Below are 18,641 nucleotides of genomic sequence, written 5' to 3'. Positions count from 1 at the left end.
CTAAATTGTTTATATTTCTCTAATTTATTCTGTATTATTCACCACACAATTAATACATGCCTCTTTTCCAAAACTAATTTTTCCTTGAATTTATCATTTATTCATAGAATCTCTACCTTTGCTGTACTTCATTTACTCCTAGTTAGAATACCTGTAACGTATCCATTTTGATACTTAAATATTGCCGGTCCATTGTTCGATCTGCTATTTTTTCCAACCAATTAATTTGGGCTAGCTCCCCTTTCATCCCACTGAAATGATCTAATTTACAGTCCAACACCTTTATGTTGGATATTATTTTTCATTATCCATATTCAAGATCCAAATCAGGTTATGGTCATTATTTCCCACATGTTCTTCTCTTCAGGTTTGTTACCTGTCCTGCTTCATTATCAGCTCCCAGTCCTATCTCAGCTGAAGTCAAGTTTCCATCAAGAATATATTTTATCACTCCACTTAGTGCCTCTAATTTCCCGAATTCTAATGTTTTATGTATTTGCACTATAAACACTGCAATCCTGACTCATTCAGATCCCTCAATAACCATTTCCTTTCTATTTTTTTTCATTTCCTTTATTATTCTTTTTAACCATGCCCCTAACTGCTCTAAGACACATCCTGCACTTACTATTTTAAACTGCTTTGTGGGTTCACTATACTTATTCATAATCCCTCCTCCAAATTCTCTAAATTAGGCTTCTCAATCTTACCATTAATAGAAGCAGGACTACTTTTCACACAAAAAAAAATAAATGCAGTTACATTGTGCAACTGGGAAATTTCATATTTATTGGCTGCTACTTTACCTGAAAATGCTCTTTAATGACATAAGCATTTGAAATTTTAGCCTTGATGCCCTCGTAGTCTCCAACATCACTGATGCATATAGCGTACCACTGTACAAGATTTAAAAAAACATTAAGATCTCAAAATATGGCAGAAAATTTTAAAAAGGACATGACAAAATGATATGCATTACCTTATGAGCTGCAAAGCTCAATTCGTTTTTCTCCAGTGCTTTTTCAGCAAACTCCAACGATTCATATGTCAGCTGCTTCTTCTTCTCCGTGGAGGTGCTCTCCAGTTGAGCCAAGTCACGTGATGCACGAGCTAGGCGCCACAGAAGCTCACCATTTGTACTAGATAAAACACAGGATGCAACTTGTCTATTGTAAACTTCAATTTTGCATTCAAACAAACTTCTTTCTTCCAATATTTATTTTCCTATATCTTTAGGTCAAGCACCATTTTCTGACTAAGTGGGCAAACAAATCAACCATTCTAAGGCCAATGCTAATGTGATACTTTAACAGACTACACTACAGAGATGCATGGGCTCAAGCTGAGTTGGTCGACAACTTGTACTCTTTTTGCCTAAAGAAACACTTAGCCATTGCCTGACATCCCGATCCCGTACCATGGTGTGTTCATCATCAAGAACGTGCAGCAGAAATCCAACATGACAATGCATTAGTGCACTGAACTGTTTTAATGTATCTGGTTATTCTTTTTGAAAGTTAATAAAAAGCTCCAATCTTCATGAGATGTCTGCAGTAAATCTTTGCTGTCTTTTAAACTCGTGCATAAAACAGCTGTCTTCATGGGAAAAAAAAGTGTCTTAACTGAAGGAGAAAACAGTATCATGCCTTTTACAATGATATCAATAGTGGCTTATTCTCTAAATAATTTGAACATTCTTATGTTTATCCAATTAAAAGCAGCTACTGTAAAATCATCTTTTATCTTTCACATCAATAAATGATTACTTCATATACTAATCTGTATAATACAACTGGTTTAGAACAATTGCATCCTCCCTGAAAGGTTTAACATTGAAAAGAACATTCAAATGACTTCCACAGTTCAGCACAACTCAGTGGAGATACAACTACACCTACAAAGAACGAGCTGCATCTCGGCGAACGCATTACAAATAAAACTCGAGCAGGCATTTACAAAGACTGTCAGCTCTGAAGTGCTTTCTGTTTTTTTTTTGTAACTGCAGAATAAATGCTACACTTTGAATAATTCTGTGCAAACAGCTTCCAATAGTATACGAAATCCACAATAAATGCACAGTTAACACTAGACTTAAAAACATAAGAATGTATAAATTTGAATAAGCAATTTAGCACAAGCCAGGTCCCATTTCAGAACCAGATCTGACTATTTTTAATTTTTCTTCATATCCCTACAGAATCATGAATTGATCCCTATCCTTTCTGAAAGCTTCAAGTAAATCAGTATGAATTGTACTTGGTACCCTATCTGTACCAAGAGTCATCAACTCCAAGTGTGAAAAAGTACTTTTTCAATTAATGCTTCAAAAGCATTCACTCTTCTGCACTAAAGAGGTCAACACAAAAGACTCCCTCCCCCAATAACCCACTGGCAATAATCAACTCAAATGTATGCATTTAACTTGGTTGGAGGTCAACGTTCGCATTTGAGCACTAAAGTTTCATTCGTGCTGAACAAACCTTGGGCTACTAAAAACACTGTAAAAGCACACTACATTTGCTCCTGCCTGAATGTACAGTAAGTGATCCGTCAACTCCTATTTATGTTTTGGGAGAATTCATGGCATTCCAAGGGTCACAATTCTCAGTACAAAAAAAACATGCACAAGGGCCAATAATGAGTGCCAGATGATCTACATGATTGACAACACTTCTAAATATTTCCAGTATAATTTGTGTATAATAATACCTGTTCTTGTGTTGGATAAGAAGGTCATAAAGCTTAGCCACCTCTCCAGTGCCATAGAGATAGTCAGCCTGGTCTATAATTTCTTCCACTGGAAATGCAAAAGAAATTAGAGCAAATCTGAATAATGAACTAAAACCACATAAAACATTGTCATACACATGTGTGTAACAATTAAAAACTGCAGATTTTTCCAGTAGTATCATGCAATTTAATATCAAAACACAAAGACTGAGATACACATCAAACAGTGAAGCAATACCATAGGTTAGTAAAGTATTTAAGGCATTTTAAGGATATTGAGTGTGTGTAGCTGGGTTATAGAATGGTGTTACGTACTGTAAGTCACATGATAATAAAGGAAATGTTATGTACTCTTAGACTTTTATTAATGTGAGCAGCACTATACAAATTGTTGACATTTAAAAAAAATACTTCTGGACTTCTTTATTTAAAGTTTGAAAGTATCTTGAAATTAGATGTTTACTAAGCTCTAACAACTTTTAATTGTGTATTTGGAGATGGCACGCACACTAAGGAGAAAGGCAATTGTCATTTCTCTGGATTCGGGTTAACTAGCTGAAATGTTTTCCCAATCGAAACACACTCTGCTGGATTAAAGGACTCAAAATATAATTTCCTTCTGTGTCACAGGTCTGGCAATATCTTAACGCCAGACTGCAAGTTCTAAGACATGCTCGTCCCCTCAAAAAGGTATATTTTTTGTGAATACACTCATTTTGAAACTTAGAAAAACAATTTTAATGCTCTCCAAAACAACTGTTAATGTCACTTTTTACCAAAAAAAACAATTTAATTTAGGATGGTTCCATTACTTCTTGTGTATTACAAATTTTCCAGAATTGAGGATAGCCAGGCCTTTTGTACCACTCACAGTCAATACCTGTACTTTTTCTGATATGGATAAAATGTTCTTACATGAACACCAAAGTTATTGAAAGGTTCCACATAGCTGGCGCTCACCAATATAACCACAAACAAAAATAAACCCAGACTTCATTGCTGATGAAGTCACATTGCTGCCATCTTACCACAAGACAGCAAAGCTCTCAATTCCCCGAAGGTCCATTTTCTAAAGCTGACGATAATCTCGTCAAGTACGTGTTCCATAAAATAATTTCAGATAAAAGACAGGATGGTATATTAAAGAGAGTATTGATAGGATGCTCTTGGGCATGATGGATGTAGGGAGAAAAAGTAAAAATAAAAACACAACACTGGAATAAGGTAGCAATTAAAAATATAATTGTAAAAATAAACCCTAATGTACAGAGAATGTTCCATCCATACTTCTATTAATTATATTCAACAATTTACATTTATAAAGCACTGTTAACATCATAAAATGTCCCAAGGTGCTTCAAAGGAGCATAATCAGACAAAAATTGACACCCAGCCAAAGAAGGAGATATTAGGACAGGCAACCAAAAGCTTGGTCAAAGAGGTAGGTTTTGAAAAGCGTCTTAAAGGAGGAGAAGTCAGGTGGAGAGGTAGAAAAGTTTAGGGAGGGAACTCCAGAGCTTAGGAGTAGAAGGCGCAACCACCAATGGTGGGCCGAAGGAAGTGTGGGATGCACAAGAAGCCAGAGTTCAACAGACAAGACAGAATGGGGTTTATATTATGAGAGGTGGTGTTTACCCCATTCTCATCAGCAGAAATTGAAGCTTGTTATGGATTGGGGCCTGTGCTGATACCTTCTTGGGCTAATAGTGTCAGTCACTCCAGCAAGTGGTCTGAGCATCTCACTTTAATGAGAATTGACTCACACTCCCCTAAATCTACTTGTATGATAGAAGGGACCCAGGGATGTAACAACAGAACCCCATTACCCAAACTGGATAAATGCATTTCTTCAATCTCTCTGAAGGTGGACTAAGTTAATACTGGAGAGGTGGGGTTTGGTGAAAAATATTAAGCTGCACAGTAAAGTCAACAGACAGAGCCATAGTTATGATCAGATTCACTTAGTTCAATCAATACAACTTATCTCCGCATAATAATATGAAAACGTATATGCTATGCTACCCAACTTCAGTGGGTTGACTTGCTCGACACAAACAGAGTATATCCTCTGCATCCTGCCTTTCTGATCCTGCCTTTTCTGGAGCCTCTCTGTCTTAGCTGCTGCTTCTATTGCAAAAGCTAGACTGATTTTTAGGTGTCTGACATTATGCGTTATTTCCTGACTTTTCAGTCAGAAAGAGATCAAAAAACATCCAACACATTGGGTGCAAAGTATTTATCAATTACAGGGACAAGCTACCGAATTGCTTCTCATTTTTGTGGTAAAATAGTCAAACAAATCTGGAATTGCATCACAACTATTAAAGAAGAATATGAACTCCTGCCTCCCCCTCATATTTGCTTAGAAAGGGGGTACAACTAACTAATTATTTAGTGAAGTTTCTCACTACCTAAATATTTCCAACAGCTCTAATTTATATTCTCCATTCAGTCTAAAAACAGATTTTAGTCCATGTAGTTCCATTTCCAACCAATAGATGATGGTATTGCAATGCCAGTCAAGTGTCTGTTTTTAATCTGAAAATGAAAACACATTGGCCCGGAATTTGCTCTAAAAATAACAACGAGCCGAACAGTGCTCACCGTTACTTCAGTGCAAATGGTAGAGGAACTTCTGGCGACCTCATACGTGCAGTTAAACACGGAAATCCGGCAGTTCCTCTACCAGCTGACTCACCGTTGAAATGAATGCAACGGCGCAAAGTTGCTCTCCTGCCAACTGGAAACTAATTATTTTCATCAGAAATAGGTACATCCAGTTTTTTTTAGCCTAACCAAAATTTTAACTTTTTTTGTATTTCAAAATATACTTTATTTCATAAAATTTAAAGATACACACAGTTCAATGTAAAAGGTCACAATTCCAAGCAATACAGTTTAAGCCAATGCAATGCAGATCGTACACACTATGATCCCGTTATTATAATTCAAAACACAGTACATATCTTCTAATACATCCTGTACACTACAAGGTGGGATGGCCTTACACAGTGGCCTTTCCCCATAGAGCCTTTGTGTAGGCCACACCTTGCTTCAGTGTGTCCCGCAGCACATACTCGTGGACCTTGGAGTGTGCCAGTTGGCAACACTCGGTCGTGGACAGCTCCTTCAGCTGGAAGACCAGCAGGTTTCGGGCGGACCAAAGGGCCTCCTTCACCGAGTTGGTGGTCTTCCAGCAGCAGGTGATATCTGTCTCGGTGGGTGTCCCAGGGAACAGTCCGTAGAGCACAGTGTCCTGTGTTACTGAACTGTTGGGGATGAACCGGGACAGATACCAACGCATCTCTCTCCACACCTTCTGCGTGAAGGGGCAGTCCATCAGGAGGTGGATGAGGGTCTCATTCCCACTGCAGCCTCGAGGGCAGCTTGCTGTGGTGCTGAGATCACCATCCAGGCTACATCCTGGTGCCTGTTGGTCAGTTCTGTCGACGAGACGTTCTGCCAAATGGCATTGACCGTCTGGTAGGGGAACTGCCTGATTGGATCCACTCTCTTCTTTCCCTGCAGGACTCTCAGAACGTTCCGTGCCGACCACTGTCTGACAGCCTTGTGGTCGAAGGGGTTCTTCCTCAGGAACTTCTCCATTGGGGACAGGTGGTGGGGTATGGTCCCGCTGGACTGACGTCCTGCGTCTGCTCAGCCAGCGTGGCCAGACCCAGTCTTCTCAGTGTGGTGGACAAGTCGAAACTCAGCACGTAGTGACACTTGGTGTTTGCACACTGGGGCTCTACACATGGCCTCCTCCTATGCTGCACCTACTATATGCTATGATCCTGTGACAGCCACACACAAAGGTGGCCATCAAGATCAGAGCGGCATTGGGGACACCCTTCCTCCCTTTGTCTAGGGGCTTGTACATGGTGTCCCTTTGGACGCATTCTATCTGGGACCTCCTGACAATGTGGAAGACAAGTGCTTTCCAAAATGGGGTTTGGGGAGGGAATCCATGATTGGATCAGACTGCTCTACACAGACATCTGCAGTCAGGTCTTGTTCATATGTTGTATCGAGCCTTTTGCCGCGTCCATCAGGAAGGACGCAGATATCGGGGGTGACAGGCAGCGGAGGCTCAGGTTAAGGCTTCCCTGTACATGGACAACGTCACCGTCTTTTGGTCTGATCAGCGATCGGTACGCAGACTGATGGATATCTGCGACCGTTTCAAGCTGGCCTCAGGGGCCAGAGTGAACCGAAGAAAGAGTGAGGCCACTTTCTTTGGCAGGTGGGAGACCCGATCCTTTGTCCCCTACACAGTCAGGTCCGACTACCTGAAAGTGCTGGGGATCTGGATAGGGGGCCCCAGGCCTGCACCAAGAACTGGGAGCAGCGGGTCGCCAAGGCCAAACAGAAACTTGGTATGTGGGTGGGGGCGCTCTCTCTCCATAACCGGTAGGAACCTGTTGATAAGGTTTGAGGCCCATTCCCCACCAATCCACCGTCACAGTCACCCAAGCGATCTAACCAAAATTTTAACAGTGTGGCAAGTCTTAATGATCGACAAACAACCTGCCTCGCACTGAAAATTTACTTTTACAAGTGTGGAGTCTCATTCCTACACATTTTAATTGTGATTGGACATTTTTTTTTTAAATCAAATTTTAATATTTTTTTTACTTTTTCTTTGTCTCTTTTATCTGTCTTTTAATTCAATATTTCTTACCCTCTATTTAACTTTCTGTAAATGATTTTACATTTAATTTACTATTCCAACTGACACTTCCTGGTTCTGTGCCTGCGCTACTAATTAAAATGCTTCAATCTGATTAGTTAAGGGGATACACAGTTCCTTGCCCTGTTCACACAGTTCACAGATGCTCGGGAGAGGGCGCTGCACTTTTTTCAGCTCCCCATTACAGCAAATGGGCACCCAAAAGCAGGTGGATAGTTTGTGGGTAAGTTCAAATCTAACAAGCAGCGGACGCCACTCAGCACAAAATCCGGGCCATTAAAACAAAAGGCAGGATAGACCAGCTGCTCCTTCGAGCCTGTCCTATATTGCCATGGTGCAATCTATACACCCCAGTCATACCCTCCCTCACTCCCACCTATGCAATCTCCTGGGAGAGACCAAATAAGAGAAAAACCATGGGCTAATTTAGGAAAAAAGGAGAAATCCCATAAAGGCAATCAAACATGCTCCAGGACACCACGATCACTTTTTTAAAAATTCGTTCATGGGATGTGGGTGTCGCTGGCAAGGCCGGCATTTATTGCCCATCCCTAATTGCCCTCGAGATGGTGAGCCGCCTTCTTGAACTGCTGCAGTCCGTGAGGTGAAGATTCTCCCACAGTGCTGTTAGGAAGGGAGTTCCAGGATTTTGACCCAGCGACAATGAAAAAACGGCGATATACTTCCAAGTCGGGATGGTGTGTGACTTGGAGGGGAACGTGCAGGTGGTGTTGTTCCCATGTGCCTGCTGCCCTTGTCCTTTTAGGTGGTAGAGGTCACGGGTTTGGGAGGTGCTGTCGAAGAAGCCTTAGCGAGTTGCTGCTGTGCATCCTGTGGATGGTACAAACTGCAGCCACAGTGCGCTGGTGGTGGAGGGAGTGAATGTTTAGGGTGGTGGATGGGGTGCCAATCAAGCGGGCTGCTTTGTCCTGGATGGTGTCGAGCTTCTTGAGTGTTGTTGGAGCTGCACTCATCCAGCCAAGTGGTAAGTATTCCATCACACTCCTGACTTGTGCCTTGCAGATGGTGGAAAGGCTTTGGGGAGTCAGGAGGTGAGTCACTCGCCGCAGAATACCCAGCCTCTGACCTGCTCTTGCAGCCACAGTATTTATGTGGCTGGTCCAGTTAAGTTTCTGGTCAATGGTGACCCCCAGAATGTTGATGTTGGGGGATTTGGTGATGATAATGCCGTTGAATGTCAAGGGGAGGTGGTTAGACTCTCTCTTGTTGGAGATGGTCATTGCCTGGCACTTATCTGGCGCGAATGTTACTTGCCACTTCTCAGCCCAAGGCTGGATGTTGTCCAGGTCTTGCTGCATGCGGGCACTGACTGCTTCATTGTCTGAGGGGTTGCGAATGCAACTGAACACTGTGCAATCATCAGCGAACATCCCCATTTCTGACCTTATGATGGAGGGAAGGCCATTGATGAAGCAGCTGAAGATGGTTGGGCCCAGGACACTGCCCTGAGGAACTCCTGCAGCAATGTCCTGGGGCTGAGATGATTGGCCTCCAACAACCACTACCATCTTCCTTTGTGCCAGGTATGACTCCAGCCACTGGAGAGTTTTCCCCCTGATTCCCATTGACTTCAATTTTACTAGGGCTCCTTGGTGCCACACTCGGTCAAATGCTGACTTGATGTCAACGGTAGTCACTCTCACCTCACCTCTGGAATTCAGCTCTTTTGTCCATGTTTGGACCAAGGCTGTAATGAGGTCTGGAGCTGAGTGGTCCTGGCGGAACCCAAACTTAACATCGGTGAGCAGGTTATTGGTGAGTAAGTGCCGCTTGATAGCACTGTCGACGACACCTTCCATCACTTTGCTGACGGGGCGGTAATTGGCCAGATTGGATTTGTCCTGCTTTTTGTGGACAAGACATACCTGGGCAATTTTCCACATTGTCGGGTAGATGCCAGTGTTGTAGCTGTACTGGAACAGTTTGGCTAGAGGCATGGCTAGTTCTGGAGCACAAGTCTTCAGCACTACAGCCGGGATGTTGTCAGGGCCCATAGCCCTTGCTGTATCCAGTGCACTCAGCCGTTTCTTGATATCACGTGGATTGAATCAAACTGGCTGAAGACTGGCTTCTGTGATGGTGCGGATATCAGGAGGAGGCCTAGATGGATCATCCACTCGGCACTTCTGGCTGAAGATGGTTGCAAACACTTTAGCCTTGACTTTTGCACTCACGTGCTGGACTCCGCCATCATTGAGGATGGGGATGTTAATTGTTTAACTGTCCACCACCATTCACGACTGGATGTGGCAGGACTGCAGAGCTTTGATCTAATCCATTGGTTGTGGAATCGCTTAGCTGTCTGTAGCATGTTGCTTCCGCTGTTTAGAATGCATGTAGTCCTGAGTTGTAGCTTCACCAGGTTGGCACCTCATTTTTAGGTATGCCTGGTGCTGCTCCTGGCATGCTTTTCTACACTCCTCATTGAACCAGGGTTGATCCCCTGGCTTGTTGGTAATGGTAGAGTGAGGAATATGCCGGGCCATGAGGTTACAGATTGTGCCAGAGTACAATTCTGCTGCTGCTGATGGCCCACAGCGCCTCATGGATGCCCAGTTTTGAGCCGCTAGATCTGTTCTGAATCTATCCCATTTAGTTCGGTGGTAGTGCCACACAACACGTTGGATGGTGTCCTCAGTGCGAAGACGGGACTTCGTCTCCACTACCAATACTGTCATGGACAGATGCATCTGCGACAGGTAGATTGGTGAAGACGACGTCTAGTAGGTTTTTCCCTCGTTTTGGTTCGCTCACCAACTGCCGCAGGCCCAGTCTGGCAGCTATGTCCTTCAGGACTCGGCCAGTAGTAGTGCTACTGAGCCACTCTTGGTGGTGGACATTGAAGTCCCCCACCCAGAGTACATTCTGTGCCCTTGCTACCCTCAGTGCTTCCTCCAAGTGGTGCTCAACATGGAGGAGGACTGATTCATCAGCTGAGGGAGGGCAGTAGGTGGTAATCAGCAGGAGGTTTCCTTGCCCATGTTTGACCTGATGCCATGAGATTTCATGGGGTCCGGAGTCAATGTTGAGGACTCCCAGGGCCACTCCCTCCTGACTGTATATCACTGTACCGCCACCTCTGGTGGGTCTGTCCTGCAGGTGGGACAGGACATACCCAGGAATGGTGATGGAAGAGTCTGGGACATTGGCTGAAAGGTATGATTCTGTGAGTATGGCTATGTCAGTTTGTGGGACAGCTCTCCCAATTTTGGCACAAGTCCCCAGACGTTAGTGAGGAGGACTTTGCAGGGTCGACTGGGCTTGGTTTGCCTTTGTTGTGTCCGGTGCCTAGTGGTCCGGTGCTTGGTGGTCCGTCCGGTTTTATTCTTATGATGACTTTTTTTAAGCGAGATTTTACAACTGAGTGGCTTGCTAGGCCATTTCAGAGGGCAATTAAAAATCAACCACATTGCATCACTTGGAGATACAACTCCCAGTACCAACCTACCTTCTATACGTAGTTATGTTGACCACTCTCAGGAACTCGTCCAGCTCCCTTTTGAATGATTACAGCGAATCTGCACTCACTGCAGGGCCGGCAACTTGTTCCATAGATAGACGACTCTGTGAAAAGAAATAATCTAGTTCTATACCTACATAACTTATACTCATGTCCCCTGCTCCTTGCTAACCTACCTAACTCAGATAGCCTATACAAATCGACCAAATCTAATCCTTTAGTTATTTTAACGGTCACAATCAAATCTCATCGAAGTCTACACTTTTTCTAGAGTAAAAAGCCCCAGCTCTCTAAGCTACAGTGGTAACTAAAGCCTTTAAGCTAGGTATCAATCAAGAGGCCCTCGAAAACAGTTCAACTTCAATAACAAAGGACATGAAAACAAACAAGATCATGAGGTAATTATAGATGAGGAAGACTATTCTTAGTTTCTCCAACAAGAGATCAAACGATCCCCCCATTGTACCATATAATTGTTCCTTAAATTATTCCAGGGTTTTTGATACCACAACTTTATCTGGACATACACAATGATCATTTTCTTGTGTGAAGAACAATTTCCTGATTTTAGTTCTAAAATTGCTATAAAAAAACCTAAAATAGTCCAGCACCAAGCCCCAATTGAAATTTACTTTTCATCAGTGAAATCAATACTATCGTCCCCTTCTTCGCATAAATGGAAATTCCATTGATTTTGGTTATCCCTGCATTTAGGGAACTTGAAGAGAAATAACAACAGTGGACTGAGTAGAATTAGGTCGTTGAGTCCCAGCAGTTTTCAGAGTGAAGGAACACACTGTACGAACTGGCTCACAAAATATTTGAGTGTTTATGTGTAATTACAATGAAAATAATTTAAGATCAAGACCTCCTTTTATCATATACAAAGTCATTTTAATTGACTGAAATGTAAATTATCATGGCTGCAAGCACCTCTCACAGATCAAAAACTGCTTAACTCGCAGTCTGTAAATAGTTAAAATCAAATCTTCTCCCTTCCTTCCTGTGCCAAAATAATGCGGGAATTAAAACTCCTTATAAATGTTATTAGGACAGTATATCAAAAACAATAATATAAATAAATAGTACTAATTGCCCACAGAGATTTTAGTTAAATTTCTGTGCTGCTCAAGGAGCGAATATCAGGGTTGGGGAATGGAACTTCAAACCCTCCGAGGTCAGATACACCATGAGCCAGATGCAGGGTAAAGTTTCCTCTGCGAAGAGCATCCCCTACTCACTGCATCAGTGCAAATCTTTCCGTTTTCACTACCACACACCCATACAGCTCCTATAATTAGGACTGCTAACTTGTGGTGAACCACAGGCAGTTTATGCTGTGGACCTGTGCTTACAAGGAACTAGGTGAGACTGCCAACCACATTTCACTTCAGACGTGTACATCAGGTACAGAGAGGGGGCTTGGGGGGGCTTTCAGTCTATCAGTTTGAGTTAAGTTTGCACATGCATTTGAATCTAGGTTTGAGAAGTGATTCCTGATGAATCATTGCACTTCATCCGTTTCATCAGTTGTATTCCTTGTATGACTGTTCTGGTAGCAGTAGTAGAACCAGTATTGCGTATAAAATCAGGACCTCGAGATATTAGGGGTGAATATTAACTGCAAGCCAGGAAGGGAGCCGGCGGGGCGGGGGTGCAGATTTCCGGGTGCGAAACCCGGAAGGTAAATGGGCGGGTCGTAATCGCAACCTTAACGAGGCCAATCAATTGCACTTCCGGGTTTCATGCCCAGCAGCCAGCCTGATTGTCAGGCTGGCTGGCTGTTGGGCAGGAAGGCCTGCTACAGCAGGCCGCAGGCAGGGAAGGGAGGGAGGGAGGAATGGAGGGAGGAATGGAGGGAGGAATGGAGGGAGGAATGGAGGGAGGAATGGAGGGAGGAATGGAGGGAGGAATGGAGGGAGGAATGGAGGGAGGAATGGAGGGAGGAATGGAGGGAGGAATGGAGGGAGGAATGGAGGGAGGAATGGAGGGAGGAATGGAGGGAGGAATGGAGGGAGGAATGGAGGGAGGAATGGAGGGAGGAATGGAGGGAGGAATGGAGGGAGGAATGGAGGGAGGAATGGAGGGAGGAATGGAGGGAGGAATGGAGGGAGGAATGGAGGGAGGAATGGAGGGAGGAATGGAGGGAGGAATGGAGGGAGGAATGGAGGGAGGAATGGAGGGAGGAATGGAGGGAGGAATGGAGGGAGGAATGGAGGGAGGAATGGAGGGAGGAATGGAGGGAGGAATGGAGGGAGGAATGGAGGGAGGAATGGAGGGAGGAATGGAGGGAGGAATGGAGGGAGGGAGGGAGGGAGGGAGGGAGGGAGGGAGGGAGGGAGGAATGGAGGGAGGAATGGAGGGAGGAATGGAGGGAGGAATGGAGGGAGGAATGGAGGGAGGAATGGAGGGAGGAATGGAGGGAGGGAGGGAGGAATGGCGGGAGGGAGGGAGGAATGGCGGGAGGGAGGGAGGGAGGGATCATGGGCCGGGGAGGAGATCGGGCTGGAGGGGGGGGGGGGGGGCGGTGTTCAGCCTGGAAGAGATCGGGAGGCCCAGGAAAAAGAGCAGAGGTCGCTGGAGTTCCAGTGAACAGTCGGAGGGTCGGAGGTAGGTGGGGGTCCCCAATCCGGGGTGGGGGGGGGGGGGGGTGGTGGCATTCCATCATCGCCGGGGGGGGGGGGGGGGGGCGGCGGATGGCCGGTCACAGGGGTTCTCTAGGCCTGGTGAGCTTGTTGGGCCTGGGTGAAACACTCCTGCTCCTCCTGGCCCAGAAGCACTGCAATAAAGGCACTCATCGCATGGATCCAGCCCTTCTTTATTATTAAGTACCTCATCTATCTCAGTGAGGTACATTGCCCTTTTAAGTATGGGCCCGCCAGCTTTAAGTAGGGGCAGGACTTCCTGATGTCTGCTCTCCACATGCAGCCAAACCTGCCTGGGTTGAACTCAGAAGTAGGCATGTTGGAGCCGCCAGGCAATCCCGCTCTGAAAACGGAGTATTTTTACTCCCAACCTGACCCCAACCCACTCCTTCTTGGGGGTTTAAATCTACCCCATAGTCTGAGAGGTCTGAACATAGAGGGGATAAATCTGAGGCTAACCTGTGATTTTTGTGGGGTTAAGAATGTATATGATAAAATATGGTCATCATTTTCAGCAAGATGGGCCTTATATGATACATCATAAAATGCTCAGAATGCCAGTCACGCAAGAACAGACCACCCATAAGTGAAGAATAACAGTCTTTAAGTTGCGTCATCACTAGTACAATTCTCTAATTTGCAAAAGTGCAGTCATTTCATCAACAAAATTGTAATGCAAACCTCCAGGTCTGTACTGAATTTACCTTTTTGAATAGCATGAACTATTAAAGATCCTGGAATGTTTCTGTAAGCCTCATAACCCAGAAAGGTCACTAATGTCAGAGTAAGTCCTCTTCCTAAATTAATAGCACCTCCCAGAACCTAGGCATGGAGAAGAAACGGTTATGGTTTCACACAAGGAAATCCCAAAGTTGCAGTAAACAGCAAATATCATTTTAAAATGTTATTTTCTGTCCTAAGTCTCATTAGGACACACGTTTCCCCTGGTCAAGAAAACCTGCTCCCAGGCCACAGCTAATGCATAATCTATTGGCTGGCTATTGAAAGCATCTGAAAGACCAGAGACTGGGGAAAACATCTGGTTTCTACTTAGCATTTCCTCTCAATGGTATTGCCAAGGATGAAAAACTTGGTGTGTCAGCAATTGCAAGAGCAAATCCAACAACCCAGAACACCAGTTGCTTACAGTAAGTACTGAATTGAGTTGGCAGTCATGTTGCAACATTAACTTACATGGTACTTCCTTCTCCTTCCATGTGAGCTTGTTTCATTTACATCCTTAACATTGGGCATGTGATCTGTCCCTTCCAGCATTTTAAAAGGTACCAAACGGCAATAATGTATGTCTTTTTCTTCCACGTCATAAGTCGCATGATAGTAAAGGAAATTTCTCTTCAACCAAAGATTTGTGTGTCTTTTGTCAAATTTATTACTATCTACAGTAATTATTTTTATAGTAATATATTTTATAGTAGTTTAAACATCAGACATTATCTGACAGGTAAAATGTCAATATGTATATATGTGCTGATGACATCCAGCATTACTGTTCCGCCACAGCTAATCTGTTTTAAGCTTCTTTGTCTTGCACCTTCTCTCCCTGCCTTTAAACATCTCCTCAAAACCCTTCTTCTCAACTGTCCCTTCAGTCATCTCTCCTAACACCATCATTGCTCAGCTCCATGCTATCTTGTCCGGAGTTTGTGGACAGCAAGAATGTCCTGAGCGAAGGCATCTGCAGTAGACGTCTCCGCCTCGAATCTCTCCAGATTAGAGTCATTGAGCTGGAGTGCGAGTTGCAGACATGCCAACACATAAGGGAGGGGGCGGAGTATCTGGACAGTTTGCTCCAGACCTCGGTCACACCTCGTAGAGAGGTACAGGATCGGAACGGGGTTGGTGTGACTGATAACGCACAGAGTAAGGAGAACCCAAATGAGATAGAGAATGAGGATCTGCAGAAACAGATCCTATCCAACAGGTACAATGTACTTGCTAACTGTGAGGATAAGGATAAAGACTGTCGGACGGACAACCAGAATGCTGACCATCGCATCCTGGATCAGGAAGCTGTTCAATGGGAGGAGGAGGAGAAGCGTGATGTGGTAGTTGTAGAGGATTCAATAATTAGGGGGACAGGTAGCATCCTTTGTTAGCAGGATCGAAAGTTCCACATGGTATGTTACCTACCTGGTGCCAGGGTGAGGGACATCTCGAACTGGCTTGAAAGGATATTGGAGAGGGAGTGGGAGGATCCAGCTGTTTTAGTCCATGTTGGGACCAACAACATAGGAAAGTGTAGGCAAGAGGTCCTGTTCAGAGAGTGCTAGGAGCTAAATTAAAAAACAGGACCTCAAGGGTCATAATCTCTGGATTATTACCTGAGCCATGTGCAAACTGGCTTAGGGACAAGCAGATTAGAACAGGTGGCTGAAGGAGTGGTGTGGGAAAGAGGGGTGCCATTTCAAGGGACACTGGCACCACTACTGGGACAGGAAGGAACTGTACCATTGGGACGGGCTCCATCTGAACGGGGCTGGGACCAGGGTCCTAGCAAAAAGGATAAATAGGGCGGTCACAGGACTTTAAACTAGTAAATGGGAAATGGGGGATGCCTCAGGTGGAAAAGTTATAAATAATAATTCTAAAACAAATGAAAAGGAAGAGAGTAGAGTGATAGTCAGAAATTCTGCTTTAGGCACTACAGGTAAAGGAAAAACTAAAAAAGATATAAAATAATCAAATTAGGAGAGAAAAATAAGGAAAGTGTGAGAAAAACAATATTAGAGCAAAAGGACAGGTTAGGGTGTGTGACCCAAATAAGCGTTCTTTATACAAACGCACGGAGTACAAGGAACAAATTGAATGAACTGCAGGCACAAATTCAACTCAGAGGGTACGACATGATAGCCATTACTGAGACATGGCTGCAAGACGGTCAGGACTGGGAACTGAATATACCAGGTTTTAAGGTTTACAGGAAGGATAGGGAAACTAGTACAGGGGAAGGAGTAGCCTTAGTGATTAAGGATGAAATTACTTCAATGAGAAGAGAGGATATAACGAGAGGTAAGCAGGCAGTGGAGACTTTATGGGTGGAATTAAGAAATAGAAAAGGATTTTTAACACTGTAGTGCAAGTTGTGTATAGGCCCCCGGTAGCAGCTGTGAAGTGGCAGAATGTATAAATGCAGAGATCAGACAAGCATGTGACAAAGGTAGAGTAGTTTAAATGGGGGATTTTAACTTTCATATAGATTGGGATAAGATGAGATCATATCAGAAAGGTAGCGAATTTTTTTTTTTTTGAGTGTGTTCAGGACAGCTTTCTGCAACAATACGTCCTAGGACCAACAAGGGGGCAGGCCATATTAGATTTAATAATGAGTAAATCAATATTTACAGTAGAGGAAGAGGCTAGCATGCCCGACACCCCAATATAAACTAATTTTGAATCAGGGACGGGGGCTCATCATAATTAACATAAGCAAATTAACAGTAATGAAGAAAATAATGGCACCAAAGAGTGACAATTCCCCAGGACCAGATGGTTGCCATCCCAGGGTTTAAAGGAAGTAGGTGAGAACATTGCAAAGCCCTAACTATAATCTTCTAAAGTTTTCTCAATTCAGGAATTGTTCCTTTAGATTGCACATGTCACTCCGCCGTTTAAGGAAGGCGGGAGAGGGAAATCAGGGAATTATAAACCAGTTAGCCTAACATCTGTTGTCGGGAAATTACCAGAGTCTATAATCAAGGATAGAGTGACTAAACACCTTGACATTTTTCAGCTGATCAGAGAGAGCCAGCATGGATTTGTAAAGGGTAGATCATGCCTAACGTACCTGATTAAATTTTTTGAGGAAGTAACTAAAGTAGTGGGCGGGGGAATGTCTGTGGATGTTGCTTATATGGACTTCCAGAAGGCATTCAATAGTTCCTCATAAGAGACTGTTAGCTAAAGTTGAAGCTCATGGAATTGAGGGCAAATTATTGACCTTGTTAGGTAATTAGCTGAGCGACAGGAGACAGAGAGTAGGGCTAATGGGCAGGCACTCAAATAGGCAGGATGTGACTAGTGGTGTTCCACAGGGATCTATATGGGGTCTCAACTATTCACTGTATTTATTAACTACTTAGATGACGGGATAGAGAGCCACATATCCAAGTTTGCTGATGACACAAAGATAGGCAGCATTGTAAGCAGTGTAGGGAGCACTAGGAGGGGGGGGGGGCGGCGGAGGGGCCGTGGGCCCTTGGCGGGAGCGTGGGGAGGGCCGGGGGCCCGCGGCGGGGGAGCGGGGGGCCGGGGGCCAGGGGGAGGGAGCGTGGGGGCCCGTGGCGGGAAGGGGGGAGCGGGGGCCCGCGGCGGGAAGGGGGGAGCGGGGGCCCGCGGCGGGAAGGGGGGAGCGGGGGCCCGCGGCGGGAAGGGGGGAGCGGGGGCCCGCGGCGGGAGCGCAGTGGGGTTTGGAGGCAGGTAATCTTATGATCATGTGATGAAATCTCCAGGAATAGGTCCAACCAGAGTTGGCAACCCTAGACATATCACCATGAATAAACCAAAGGTTAAACTTGAGCCTGAAATGTCCTTTTCAACAACACCGACAGTCCAGGAACTGAGGAACTCGGTGAGATCTGGAGAATGGAGCAAATTGGACCCACGGCCCAGGCTGGTCCGCGCCTGCGCACTCACTCCCGCTTCGGGAGGTTCCAGCGGAACGGGAGACGGTTAAACCCCCGGTCCAACACTCCCCGGCCCCGCACCTACCTCCACCGCTACCCCGGGCCCAGAACAACTGAAGGGCCTCGCTCTGCAGCTCCAGCTTCGCCCGATCATCGCAGCTTTTAACACGAACCGAGTAAGAGCGGCCCTGCCAGCAGCCGCCATCCTTACCGTCCCCCTCTACAGCGCCACCGCCCGCCCGCAGAGGGCGCATTTAAACCCCATCCGAGCAGTCAGCCCACCCGCTGGAGACACCTAGTGGTCAATGTAATAACACCCAGTGCTGACTTAAACCCAGGGATCAGACTGACAGCACCCAGAGCAGACGGAGTTAACCCACAGAGACCGAGGGATCAATCTGCATTAACCACCAGGCACCCAGAGATCAGTCTGCGAGCACGCAATACAGATT

General features: G+C 45.0%; 2 protein-coding genes across 3 annotated transcripts in view; one reads left to right on the top strand and one right to left on the bottom strand.

Annotated features, from left to right (window-relative positions):
• Nucleotides 1–1,540, top strand: part of LOC137313417 (NEDD4-like E3 ubiquitin-protein ligase WWP1) — a 177,438-nt gene extending 175,898 nt beyond the window's left edge. Inside the window, exon 24 of the mRNA XM_067979523.1 lies at nucleotides 1,237–1,540. Coding sequence (XP_067835624.1) covers nucleotides 1,237–1,255 — 19 coding nt within the window. The 3' untranslated portion in view covers nucleotides 1,256–1,540. The remainder of the gene's footprint in view (nucleotides 1–1,236) is intronic.
• Nucleotides 1–18,422, bottom strand: part of rmdn1 (regulator of microtubule dynamics 1) — a 29,713-nt gene extending 11,291 nt beyond the window's left edge. Inside the window, exons 1-5 of one of the 2 annotated variants that reach the window (XM_067979525.1) lie at nucleotides 18,275–18,422; nucleotides 14,251–14,368; nucleotides 2,710–2,797; nucleotides 980–1,139; nucleotides 807–896 (exon numbers count right to left, since the gene is read on the bottom strand). In XM_067979525.1, the coding sequence (XP_067835626.1) occupies nucleotides 807–896; nucleotides 980–1,139; nucleotides 2,710–2,797; nucleotides 14,251–14,368; nucleotides 18,275–18,394 (576 nt within the window). In that variant the 5' untranslated portion in view covers nucleotides 18,395–18,422. The remainder of the gene's footprint in view (nucleotides 1–806; nucleotides 897–979; nucleotides 1,140–2,709; nucleotides 2,798–14,250; nucleotides 14,369–18,274) is intronic. The other variant, XM_067979526.1, reaches the window with a different exon arrangement.
• Nucleotides 18,423–18,641: the final 219 nt, after the last annotated feature.

Source organism: Heptranchias perlo, chromosome 3, assembly GCF_035084215.1.
Source record: "Heptranchias perlo isolate sHepPer1 chromosome 3, sHepPer1.hap1, whole genome shotgun sequence".
Taxonomy (NCBI): Eukaryota; Metazoa; Chordata; class Chondrichthyes; order Hexanchiformes; family Hexanchidae; genus Heptranchias; species Heptranchias perlo.
Note: the sequence above shows the minus strand (reverse complement) of the source record. Positions and strands in the feature narration are given on the sequence as shown.